The 14,259-nt window shown below is 31.3% G+C and overlaps 1 protein-coding gene and 1 pseudogene across 1 annotated transcript; one reads left to right on the forward strand and one right to left on the reverse strand.

Moving 5' to 3' along the window:
- Positions 1-4,436: 4,436 nt before the first annotated feature.
- On the reverse strand, positions 4,437-8,740 carry LOC106325727 (annotated as a pseudogene).
- A 3,249-nt stretch (positions 8,741-11,989) lies between these two features.
- Positions 11,990-13,267, forward strand: LOC106324290. The gene is made up of 2 exons (XM_013762286.1): positions 11,990-12,336; positions 12,442-13,267. Exons 1-2 carry the CDS (start codon positions 11,990-11,992, stop codon positions 13,265-13,267), a joined length of 1,173 nt encoding a protein of 390 aa, XP_013617740.1.
- The last annotated feature ends 992 nt before the right edge of the window (positions 13,268-14,259 follow it).

Genomic DNA, 14,259 nt, shown 5'->3' on the forward strand with positions numbered 1-14,259 from the left:
TTTCCAATTAAGAAATTAGGTGATGATTAAAAAAAAAGTTAGGTTTTCCCTTTACAATTTTATATTTGTAATTTTAGATTTTGATGAAGATTTAACTATACCACCTGAAGAAAATGAAATGAACGATGGTAGAGAGAACCAAAATTAGTTGATGTGATTTAGTGTTAGTTTATTTTCGTTATTGACAATTTATTACAATGATCTTTTACTTTTGGTTTATTTTGTATTTGAAGTTTAATTTATTATTCACATTACACATTTAAATATTTATAAATTTTATGGCTTGATTTTTTTAGATGTCATACATCTTACCTTGTTAGAGAAAATTTTAAATAGTTTAAACTATTTTTTTATATTTTGTATGTCAAATGAAAATAAAAATATAAAAACTAAAGTTAAATATTTTCTAAATTTTTTTAAACATAAAATATATACATATCCAAACTATTATTTTACTTTCTTAAAAAACATTTACAAAATATTAAACTTTAGTTTCTATATTTTTATTTACATAGCTGATATATTATTATATAATAAAATTAATTTATTTATTTATCGACCCAGTGATCTAGCAACCCAGTAAATCGTCTGGTTCAGTGTCCGGATCGGGTTTAAAAACATTGGTTAGAGGGAAAGTTTTGTTCATTTGTTGCTTGTATATGAAATAAAATGATTTATTTATTTATTTGAGAGACTTGGAGTTTTTTGAACAAATTTATTATAAAGTCTTATTTCTTGTTTTTGTGAATATATTCCGTTTGACGAATATTCGGTTTGTATTTTCTTGTCATTTTCTTCGTATATATATGGACAGATATTCGATTTATTTTAATTCAATTTGGGTACTTTATAGACGAAAGTTTTGTCTCTCTTTTACTTGTTTCATTCAGTGGGTCCAATGAATGTTATTCGATTTAATTGTGCGTGGCAATGTGCACATATGTGTATACATTCAATGACAATTTATATAAACAGTTAGGTCATGTCTAAAGTATATATGTACAAATGTTTTTGAGCTTAGCAAGGCTTTAGCATTCAGGTACTCGGATCGGGTTTGGGTCGGATCCGGATCCTTCGGATCTTACATATTTAGACTCAATAGAGTAATTAGAATTTGTCGGTTTGGATTCGGTTCGGTCATGTCGGGTCCGGGTTGGTTCGGATCTTATATAGTTGAACCTAATAGGATAACTAGAATTTTTCGGTTCGAGTTCAGTCCGGTTTTGCGTCAGGTTTGGTTTGAGTCATGTCGGATTCGGCCCAAAAAATACCTCAAAACACAAAAAAAAACAGAAAATATTTTAAGTCCTAAAAACATTCAAAATTTTACTTAAAATCTAACCCGAAGACATGAGAAATACCTGAAATTTTATCTGTTTATCCGAATTATATTTTTTGAAAATCTAAAATTTTACTCGTAATCCAAAACCATATCTGAAAACTCATATTCGAAACTTAAAAAAAATATCCATGATACCAAAAATATATTAAAACACTCATATACACTTAATATATACTAAAAGTTTTGGCTAGCCATCGGATCTCAGATTCGGATCAGATCAGGTCCAATACCCGCAGATCCTCCACAACAAGAACCTAGTAGGGTAAAAAGATCGATTCGGTTCCTACCCGAACGAGATTTTTCGGATCGGTTTTGGTCGGATCCTTGGGTCCGGATAAAATGCCTACGCCTAAGCTTAGCTCATTTTCATTATCGAGTTTCGCATTTTAGGGACCATCTAAAGAGATAAGACTTGTGGAAAATCAGCTTAGATCATTCTCATTGTGTTGTTTTACAGATGTCGATGTTTTTTTTTCTTTTGCCAGCTATGGTCTATCTCGAAACCCTCTGCATGCTTCCAAAGCTCTTCTTATCCCGAAAATACCTTTTCAATTTTGCCTTTTCGAGTCGGATCAAGTAGATGTGGGTTCGAACGGCCGTTTAATTTATTATTCGAAAAAAAGAAAACTCCTTTTCTTTTGATGAAACATTGGCATTAATGGTTAAGTGTTAATGTTATATATTATGTTAACACATTGCTTAACTTAAAAGATTAGTTCTATGGCCAAAAAAAAATTCTTAATCGATTAGTTCCTCACAAAGAGGTAAGTTCTTCGGCTATCCTCTTTAGACCGATATAGTGTTTGCATTCAATGGTTTCGTTTCTAAACGTAAATCTTATTCCTTTTCTAAAGTTTGTATTCGCTCTCAGAATCCTACGCTCTCAGAATCCTAGCTGCTCCATATTCTACAGACCTAGAATGCTCAGAATTAAATTGGAATTACTCTGGATTCGACTTTGAGTTAGAACCCTGATTTCGTGGAATGATAATTCATTGTCCTTAAACTTGTTTGTTCCTTTTTAAAGTATTCAATAATAGCTAGAACTATGTGCACTTTTTTTTCGTTATATCAATTTGATCATGCCAAAGACATACTAGAATTACCTTAAACTTGTAGTTCATTTTTATGATAGTTTTGGACAAAAGAACTATGTTTTAAGTATGTTAATTCCTAGTGAAAATATATACATGAAATAAGGTTCTGTTAATATACACTGCTGATCGTGATTTGTTAACTTGGTAGTAGATTTAACTCAAAGTCTCGAGATTTTATTTTTGAACTCTCACAATTTCTAGTTTTTGTGATTAAAGGGTTGATTAGGACGGGTTGCAGATGCTTTGGACGACTAATTTTTCTTTCTAAAGTATTTAATTTTCTAAAACAATCATGCTTTACCTTTAAAAAATAAATTTAGAACCAAAAATTTAGAAAAGAAAATTTGTTAGCTCTGAGAATTAGTTCTTTGCAGCTTTTATTTGGTACTTTGAAAATAAATTTAGCAAAAAAATTAAAGCATATTTCCTTATTATTTGATTTGAAAACTGAATTTGCTAAAATTTGGGTTTGGGACGGTCCAATTACCACTCACTTATTACTACTCTTTTTCCTTTATTAACATAAGATATTTTATAACGGATAAAACAAAAATTTGTATTTATTAATATTTGAAATTTTAATTTATCAATTATAAAATAAATAAAATTTTACAAATATTTATTACTATTTACTTTTTTGTTTGTTTATAATGTTTTTTAACAAATCAATTTTTAATGTTTTATAGAACTTCAAGATCGTTATGATGGAGAGGAGTGACGCAAGACGGCAAGATCTGGTGGTAGATAAATAGAACAAGCTATCAATTAGAGGTGGAGAGGATGCTATGAGGATCGGCGAGAGGCTTAGCCGAATGGCAAGATATAGGTGAGAACAAAGCGAGAGTGACACAAAGTACGAGATGTAATTGTGAAGAGATATAAGATTCTGCCGACTCTAAATTCTCACAACCGTAAGGTGGAGTAAGGATCGACTCAAATCCAGGCGCAAAGGTTACTGGGGAACACCATAAGAAGTGATGTTGACCAGAGGAAGAGTTAGGAGTGGGCGTTCAGATACCCGTTAAGGGTCGGATCGGGTATTTCAGATTTTTAGGTATAGAGGTATAGAGGTATAAAACCCGTTCGAGTACTTTATGCTTCGGATCGGTTTCAGATATTTGCAGTCCGGATTTGGATATTTCGGGTCGGGTTCGGTTATTTAAAAATACTTTAGAAAACAAGATCAGGATGAATATAGCTCGTCAATAAAAATAAAAAATCTGAATCACATAGTAATGTGTACGTTGTAAAATTGAACAATCTAGTATTAAGAAAACAACAATAAAATAAGTTTTTAACCAAAGAGAGAATATCAAATACTCAAAGATGAAGACCAATACTTCACCAAAGCAACCCTAAATGAGTGTATCATCTAGTAAAATCAAAAGGTGTGAAGAAATTAAAGACATGTTCATTAAGTCCACAGCGGGATGGAGTTTGGTTTAGTTTGATTATGAAGAGGACATAAATGAGTCTAAACTATTAGAGATTTAGGATTACTATATATATTCTCAGATATTTTGGATATCCATTCACGTATCGGGTATTACCCGATTGGGATCGAGTATCCAATCTCCTCTAAATTAGTACTCGTTTGGATATTTTTATAGATCGAATCGAGTTCGAGTTCAAGTTTTTTGGATTGGGTTCGGATTCGGTTTTGGGTAAAATGTCCGACCCTAGGATGATTAGCTGGAAGAATATTTTGTTGCGGCAGCTTTGGTAATCAGACATGAGAGAGAAATATTTTAGCCAACTCCCTTTCTAGTTTGATCTTTCTTCCTTTTTTTTTTGAACAACGATCTGGCCTTAAGTGTGGCCTTAAGTGTGGTTTTGATTCAACCACGCAATCATTGATGGCAATGTAAATTATGAGCGTAATTTCCAACTTGTTAATTAAAAAACATATATGTTCACACGCTGGAGTTATATATAGTTACGTAGAGCTATAATATATTGATGCAGAAAGAAACCAGTGATATCCACATCATGCCGCCTCACATATTCCACACAACAATCGAAATGGATGCATAGTTTGTAAATAAACACTCTCAAATTATCATATGTTTAACTCTCTCTTTTTAGAGGAATAATCTTTAAAAGAGACCAAAAGTCTTGGATTTTTTGGACAATCTGGATTGGTGAAGAACATTGCCGGAAATGTCATAGAAGACGAATTTAACTTCAGAGTGAGTGATGCGAAGAGACATGAAACCTTGTCCGTCGTAATAAAGTTTGAGTTCTTTTGGATCCCATGGCTGAATATCTCCTCTCCATGCCTTTGATCCTCCTCCGCTTGTCAGAAATTGAATTTCACTTCACAATTCCAAATTTTTTTTAAAAAAAATAAACATTTAAACTAAACTAAGTTCACATAAACTAACGTTCACTATCAAAATAACTGGTATAATTAGAATTAATAAATGAAGGGGGGGTGGGGGTTATTGGGCAAAGAATTCTAGAGGAATTATTAAATTCACAACTTAAAAAAATAGAAAAAATTATTGAAAATTTAAAATAAAATTGTAAAAATAGTTTTAAAAAACACTTTCAAATTTTTTAAAAAAGCATTTCAAAAATAATAATTCAAATTTTTTTTACAAAAATTCAAATTTAAAACATATATTTTGAAATTATATAAAAAAATATTTTTATTTTTTATTATTTATATATCTATAAAGTAAGAAGTAGAAATTAAATTTTTTGGTCATTTTATTTTTTGAGATATTTTTTGTGATAAAAACTTTTTTAAAAGTTGTTGAATAATTGCCTTAGTTGAAATGATTTTATTTTCTTTTTTTTTTCTACCACCATTTATTTCTTACTTTAAAATTAATAAAAATCAATAGAATTCTATACACAAGTAATGAAAATTTATGTAAAAGTATTTGATAAAATTTGTTAAATCTAGTTAACTTGTAAAATTCTCTCAACTATTAAAATCATCAAATTCCACATAAATTCATGTTCCAATAACCCCTGAAGATTAAGTAGAATTTTACCAGATGTAAAAAAAAAAAGTGGAATTTTACCCTTCAGAACCAATGTGTTGCAAACAATGATCATGTCCGTTTATGTACAAGTCCACTTTATTCTCCTTCAAAAGTAAATACATAACATTACGACAAACTACTTGCTAGTAAAAATTTCGTACAAAAAATAAAATAATAGTAGTTACCAGAAAATGATTATTGCAAACTATTTCTAGAAAACTGGAAGTAAACAAGAAAAATCTTTAACTCTAGAATTGGAAGAAGTTGATCTACTAGCTCTTGGGCCACACCATGTTGACCTGCTGTTTTGATCCCATGATGTCCCACGACAAATTTCCATGTGGCGCGCGACTTCTTAATCTCTAAATCTAAATCCTAATATCTCAATAATAGAAATTAGAATAACTAGAAAATGTCAAAACCAAAACGAGATTTCTGAATATTATTCGTTCTGAACAAATTGTATTACATGTAAGAGGTTGTAGATATATTTCTTTCTGGGTAAGACGTTGCTCCAATCGTAAGTGTGATCTTCTGGATCTGTGAAGTATTTTTTTACAAATGGATTTGTGTCCACGAAGAAAAACTCCACCATTCCTATATCACCAAACACTTATCACTAATTTGTAGTAACTAAAGAAAAAAAAAACTAAAGTATATATCAACCTTAGACCAAAAAAAGTATATATCAATCTTGGACTTATTATGCAGTAGTACATTAAAAATCCAAACTTCTAGTCTGAATCTGTTATAATTAATAAAATCATTTGTGTCAAATCCAACTTCCTAAAAGAAATAGAATATGTATTGAACCTGAGCATAAGACAAAAGATCTGCGACAAAACCATCTCCAATCTTTTGGTGAGAACTTGACTTAGTTGTGCTGAAACATTTCCTCGGTAGTCATGGTTCCCCAAAACTGCAAATTGAGTTTTGACCACACGCGTTTAAGAATGTTTTTTCACTAGCTTAAAGGGTTAAATCATTCAAAAAAACATAATTATGTATTAGTTAAACATGTAATGAATTTAATTTTGAGTAAGTCAAATTACCAGAATACCACTGTTTTTGTAGACTAGGATGAGTGTAGATATGAGAGAAAGAAGCTTCAAAAGAAGTATCAGTGTCTCCTTTTAAACCATCGTCATAAAAATTATCTCCAACTGATATCACAAAATCTATGTCTAGTTGCTCTCCAACAATTCCCATCTGCCAAATTGTCAAAATTTTCGATCTTTTAAAAAAATATATATAAAAAAAAAGAACGATCGAATGATTGAATAAAATGTCAACTTCTCAATTTCAACATTTAAGGATGTATTTAATTTAGGATTTAGAGTAGTTTGTATTAAAATAACAAAACTATTAAAATAAAAGTTAAAATATTTTATAGAATTCAATGTTATTAAATTTATAATTTTAAAATCAACTACTAATATGTTTTGGTGGTATCCGAAGTTGGTAATTCTACTCGTAAAGCTTTCTGCCCTAAGGATAAATGTGTCAAATTCGAGTTTCAGCAGCTACGAAAAATTGATTTAACAATTGGTTCATATTTCGAGTTTCGGTCCAGAACTTCTTATCATAAAAAAGGTTATGGTGGAAATTTAATTAATCAATTAAATATTTATTTTAATATCAAATTATAATAATTAATTAAATTTATAATAACTTTCTTTATTCACATAAATTTTATAATTCATTAGAAATTAAATCATTTTGAATTATCTTAAATGTAATGAAAGGTGCATTTGATATAGGGGAGTGTATTTAATTTAGAATATGGAATGATTTGTATTAAATGAGAGTGTATTTAATTTAGAATATGGAATGATTTGTATTAAATGGCAAATATTATACTACTCATATAAATTTAAAATATCTTTTAAAATCAATTATTATTAAACTTATAGTTCCAAAATGCACTATAAAATTTATTATTATTCAAATATTTAATTGAAAGATTTGTTGTAATTCTAAGTGTTTTGATGAAGTCTAGGTAAAAATACAAAAAATAAATCTCAATTTCATGGTTTCAGATGATATTTTATCTAAAATCCTATAAACTTCTACAAGTTAATAATTTTTATGATTTTGCGTGAATAATTCTTTTTTTTTAGTTAAAACACTCCATCTAAAAATGAAATTTCATATTTTATATTTTTAGTCAAGAAATTCCACTAAAAATCTTACAATCACAATAGTTTTCCAATATTTAAAATATTTTTAGTATTAATAGATCTCAAAATTAAAATTCAAAACATTAAAGTTTAAAAGAAATCTCCAATATCAAATAGACCCCTTTGGAGAATATGCTTTGTAATGAACCGTATCGGCTCTTCAATTTGCAATAATCAAGTCAATATTGCGTAGAATGAATGTCTTCCTATTAGGAAGATATGGACGCAACATACGCATATATATTCTCACATATTGAATAATCTAATATTGTTTCTTCTATAATTACGCGTATCGTAAAACCCGAGAAAACAACTTTGACAAAAAAGAGTATCAACTTTCAAAGTTACAATGAAAAATAAGCCAAACATCTATTGTGTTTGCATCGTAGATCAAATTAAGTACACATTTCTAATAAAAATCAAACCTAATCACTTGAAGGTATACACAAGTAAATATTTATGATCCAAAAAGTGCATTTCTATCCTACAAGCCAAACATCTATTGTGTTTGCATCGTAGATCTAAATTCGGTAGTACGTGAGTAAGTTTATATATGACAAGACAAAGTCCAAAACTTTAACCACATAACTAATATTTTTTTCCTTCAAAAAAGAAAATTGTATTGCTGCCTTCAACAACTATGTATGTGCTTTACACATTCAAACATTAATATCGTTTTTGTCACTTTACAGAAATATAAATCTTGAGTGCGTTATATATGATCAATAAGCTGTATTAGTTATTACCTGGTAAAAAAAAATAGTTCTTACCTGGTGAGCAACGAGTGATTGATTAAAACCCCCTTTCCGACCCCAATCTCCAAAGACAAGAATGTCCAAAGAGCCATCAGATTTCGTCACCGGATGCCCCAACCTTTCAAGCTTCGAGAAAGAACCATTGATGAAGATACATAGAATTAGAAACATCAAACGCACACTAAACGTCAACACACCCATTTTCATCTGACTTCTTAGTTATGTTCTCTGATCTAACAAAATCCAGAAAACAAGTATATATACAGAGAGGAGTCTAAATGCCAATTAATATTAGACGAATCCGCAAGGAAAACACGGTCTATAAAGTATTGCAAAACTGATATAATCATTTTACTATAGAAATTAAGAGGACTTTGAGCCTTTGACTCTCAAAATAAAAGTTAAGAAGACTTGACAGCTTTTTCTTATCTAAACTATTTTAAGATATGGGCCATGCTGGCTGTTACTTACACGTTTACGTCAGAGGGCATATCTTCCTGATTTGGTTTTCTAATTTTATTATTTATTTGTAATTACATATACTATTTTCCCCTATTTATGTCAATATTAATTTTACTGGATAATTGATGAATGAATATAATCATTAAAATTTTGTAATAATTAGTAAAATATCCAAATAATTCTGATCTTCGAGGTTTAAATAATTGAATCATAGAAAATTATGTTAAGGATTTCTTTCTTTATAGGAACATGCATAAATAATAATTTGAAACATATACATAGATATTATACTAATGAACTAGATGATAATCTGTGCGCATGCGCAGAATGATTTTTTATAATAATATTTATTTATTAAATAGTTTTAACATTTTGTAACACTACAATCTTTATCGATTATAAAATGACGAATACAAATGTTGGTCTCATAAATATATCATCGTTGTTGAAGTTTAAGAAAATGACGAATACAAATCTACATCTCATTTTAATTATTTTTAATACTTCATATGCACAAAAAAAATTAAGTTTTGCGGCTGACACAAATCACCAAAACCAAATAGGCAACATCGATTGTATAATGACGAAAGGAGATTATGTTTTTTGTTCTCGATTTGTTTACTATTAACTCTTCATAATTGAGTTTATTTTCTACCTCTATAAAATCGTGCTTTCATTTTCGTCTTTGTTTTATTGATATGAGTTAAGTTTCTTTTTTTTTTTAACTTCTTCTATGAATTCGGTAAATTAAATAAGTGTCAATTTTTTAAAAAAATATGGACATCTGTAAAAATTAGTTTCATTCCAAATACATATCTAAGAATCAAAATTTTGAAAAAAAATCACTGGCAAACTATATTAACATATTAGTGTTCAAATCTAATATATCAAGCTGTTATAGAATATATAAGTGCAGACTCGAAATATAAATGTCTGTCTAGTGTATATTCAACTAGCTCAGTCTAAAAATCATCTAATTCTGGAACAACAAAACAAATTACTTTTCACCGTTTTGGGTAATATTTGAATCCAAACGGGTAATATCTGAACCCAAATGGATATCCGAAGATAACCAAACATAAGTATACTTAACCCTATATTTCTATTATTTTTCTCATTTTATTCAAAATATATATATTAATGATGCTTATTGCTCAAAATTAGATAATATACATATAATTATGGACAAAATTATTTGCTACTCATTTAATATATATATTAAGCTCTTGTTTCTTGTATTAACAAAAGATGCATCTAAAATTTCAAAACAACAACTAAATTAGTGTCTTTATATTTTTAAAGTTTTATCTCCAAACCTATTTATAGCTTTTTTTTTTAATTAGAAAACCAGTTAAAATATATTTTCAATACAAAAAACTTAAACAATGAATCATTTATTTATTTATTCTTCCAAATTTAAATATCCAAACCCGGCCCAAAATATCTGAACCCAAACATAAAATACTCGAAGTGTAGAAATATCCGAACGAGTTTTATACTTTTATACTGAAATACCCGATACGAACCCGAACGTGTATCCAAACGCCCACCCATACGATATATGATCATCATTTTATTTTGTTTGAACAAAAAAAAAAGTTAAACCATTGATCACAAAATTTTCAGTGTTAGATTTTTACCATTTTTAGTAATTTATAGTCGTTTTTAAAAATTCAAAATATAACATATAAAAAAAATCTAAATTTTTTTATTATATGCTTAATGTTATTGTTTAATTTTTTTAATAGTATAAAATTAAACAAAAAAGAAAGAGGTTAGAAAAATTGTTATCAAATATATATTATTCATAATCATTAATTGTCATATATATGTTAACCATATTAGGTAATTCCGCAGCTTTTATTTAAGTAAATAAAATATATTATTATTTTATACACTACTAATTAATTTGATAGTTAGTTTAATAAAATGCATAATATATATTGATAAGGACCAACCTATGTTTATAACAATTCTAAGAATCGTTCTCGTGATGACACGTGGCCACAAAAATATGTTGTAATGCCCCAATATTAATATAGAGGGGATTATACAAAGTAAGGTGGACACTTTAACCGACAAACAAAATAAAAGGAAGGAAAATGTGTACACGCGTATCTTTTTTTTACTCGGCTATATATATATCGGAGTAGAAATAAAGTATAAATTTTATAAATTAATAAACATGATAAATTATTATTTTTTGAACTAAATGCTGTAAGATATAATATAATATGTATGATAAAATAATAAAATAATTAATTTTTCAAAAAATTATGTAAATTTATAATTTAAAACTTATGTAAATATATAATTTGAATATAAATATAAATTAATAATAAGTATATATAAGGTTATATATATAAATATAAAAAAAATGTTAGATTGTTTGTTCTTTATTTACACTGATATTTATTTTTATTTTTTCCAAATGTTTCAAGATATTCGTTATTTTTTTATTTTACATCTACAAGTCTATTAATTACATTTAAAGTACATAATTTATATACACTAATTAATCAAATAAAAATAAAATGACATTTGTATTAGTAGGATTTCATCAATAGATACCTTAAAATCATTGCTTCTTCTTATTATTACATAAATATATATTAAAATACATAAATCTAAAAAAGTTATGTAATTTAATAATTATATGAATTAATAAAATGTCCTTCTCTTCGACTCACTTGATAAGCTTCTCTCGTTTCCTATCTCCATTGTTCTCATGGCGTTATGCTACCTCTCCGCTAACTCTAAGGGAAAGCAGGCAACTCTTCCTCTCTCTGAACAATCTTGTAAGCGTATCAAAGCCCCCACTCTTGACACATCTACCCTCATAAGAGAGAATGCGCTCACTCTAATAGGCAGGATAACAAATCCCTAAAAACAACCAGTAGGTGTTGTTATCTCGAATCTCCTCGGAAAATGGGGCCTCAAAGGCAAGGTTGTGGGTTCAGATCTGGGCCAGAGGACTTTCGAGTTCAGATTTGAACTCGAGGAGGATATGCTCAATGTCCTTGCTGCTAGACCATACCGCTTTGCCCGATGGATGATAATACTTCAACGCTGAGAACCTGTTATCTCTCCTATGTTCCCGTCCCAAATCGCCTTTTGGATTCGTTTGAATGGCCTACCTCTGCACTACTGGCACGAGAAGATGATCTACAATATAGGCCACGACCTTGGTACCGTAGAAGATTACAAGATCTCCAAAACATCTGCTAGGATGAAGGTATCCCTTGATGGGCTGAAGCCAATAACAAAGGAAGCTCTAATTGAGTTTGACACAGGAGAAGAACTCCCTGTTACCTTGGAGTACGAAGGTCTTGACCTCCACTGCCTTCTCTGTAACGAGCTCTCCCACTTAGCTAAAGACTGTCCTCTATCACCCCCTGATGACAGAATCTCAACGGCCAGAAGAACAAGAGACATGGACGATTACGGCAGGCTTCATTCACAAAGCTACCAACATCATTCCTCTGGAGACAAGGCGCATAAGGAAAAGTACCAAGTCAGACCTTCTGCTCACTCCAAATCTCTTCCTTTTAACGAGAGGCTATACCGACATGGAATACCTTTTAGTGCATGACTCCCCCCTCCTGTTAACAGAGTCCTGCCTCTGAATAATAAAGCCGCTCCACTACAAATACCGGAAAGGAGGCAACAACAAGAAAGGGAACCTGCAAGACAACTTCAACCAATCGTCCCAACTACAGAGACAGTGTTGTCTGAGCTCCGGGAGGTTACAATCCAGTACATAAATATCGATGACCCAATAGAAAGAGCTGCTCACATCCAGATAGTGCTACAGGGCGAGGAAGAGGGATTGATGGCTAACACTGCTGCCAGAATAATTGCAGCAGCCACATCAAATCTCTCTGTTAGACAGGATCAAAGCGCTCCTTCACCTATGAACCAGGCACCAAGCCTTTTGGGTCAACAAGAAGCTACCTCTGCGGACATCCCAGAATCTTCAAACGCACGCAATAACAGACCACATCAAGCTGCTCGTATGAGGACTGGCGCTAGCCCTAGGAATTGGGCAGGAGCAAGTACTCGAATGAGAAATCTCCTACGTATCCATTCCTCTCCTGAAAGACATGTCTTCCCCCACGCTTCTCCCATTCAAAGCCATCAAGCTAGAGCACCGCGCAACACACCAAGAGGTGCCCCCTCCACCTCCACAACAGAAACGAGCGCAAGATTTTCACGCAGAACGTCCTCTTCTTCCTTAGCCATTCTGAGCTGGAACTGCTGCGGGCTTGGGAACCCGATGACAGTCCAGAGGCTCAAGGATCTAAACAAAAAAGTTCTCCAGACGTTATCTTCTTACAAGAAACAAAAAAATACTGATGAGTTTGTTCTCGAGAAATTGGCAGAGTTAAACATTACCTCACACTATCTGGACCACACAGCCCAGGAGCAGGAGGGCTAGCTTTTCTCTGAAGGAGTGATATAGATCTTCAAATTCTCTCCTCGGATCTGAACCACATTGATATATCTATCTCCTTCAAAGGATTCACCTTCCATTGCACCTTTGTGTACGGTGCTCTGGACATAGCCAACATACAAGCAGTCTGGAATCTCCTGTCTGATATCTCTGAGACTAGTGACGGGTCTCTTTGGCTCCTCATCGGGGATTTAAATGAGATTATTAACAACTCTGAAAAATCAGGAGGGAGGAAACGCCCCTAGAGCTCTTCACACACTTCAGAAGCTTCCTTTCCACCTGCGATTTCTTCGATATCAGACATACGGGTAACTTCTTATCTTGGAGAGGGAGAAGACATACTCACCTGGTACACTGCCGTCTTGATAGAGCAATTGCCAACAGCGGATGATCCGACATGTTTCCCAATGGATGTTCTCACTACCTTAAGTTTGAAGGATCTGACCACCGTCCCATTATCACCACCCTTGACTCAAAGAGGAAAAAGTCGGCTAGAACCTTCAGGTATGATCGCAGGCTCAGAGACAATCCAAAGATTAAGAAAATTGTTGACACTATCTGGACAAAAGATCCAAATCTCGCAATTTCTGCCAGAATTGGGAAATGCAGACGCGCCATCTCTGCTTGGAGTAAGCTACATTACATCAACAGTCAGAAGCTGATTACATAACTTCGAGAAAAGATAGATAAATCTATGTCTGACATGGTTATGGATGACCTCTACATCTCTACACTTAACAAGAATCTCCTTCATGCCTATAAAGCGGAGGAAGAATTCTGGAAACAACAAAGCAGACAGCTCTGGCTCACTCTGGGAAATAGAAATACGGGTTATTTCCATGCATCTACTAAGGGACGAAGAGTTAGAAATAGAATTACCATCCTGGAAGATTCCCCGGGAGCTCCGGTGTATGAAGATAGCCAAATTATCAAAGTGATATCTGACTATTTCAATCTCATCTTCACCTCTACAAACC

The sequence above is a fragment of the Brassica oleracea genome, chromosome C2 (genome assembly GCF_000695525.1).
Source record: "Brassica oleracea var. oleracea cultivar TO1000 chromosome C2, BOL, whole genome shotgun sequence".
NCBI classification, from domain to species: domain Eukaryota; kingdom Viridiplantae; phylum Streptophyta; class Magnoliopsida; order Brassicales; family Brassicaceae; genus Brassica; species Brassica oleracea.

Bases quoted from the DNA above. Each gene is read 5' to 3' on its own strand.
- LOC106324290 (XM_013762286.1), top strand. From the start codon at position 11,990: ATGATCTACAATATAGGCCACGACCTTGGTACCGTAGAAGATTACAAG. The intron at 12,337-12,441 runs GTACCAAGTCAG...TCCTGTTAACAG, and splicing joins GACAAGGCGCATAAGGAAAA to AGTCCTGCCTCTGAATAATA.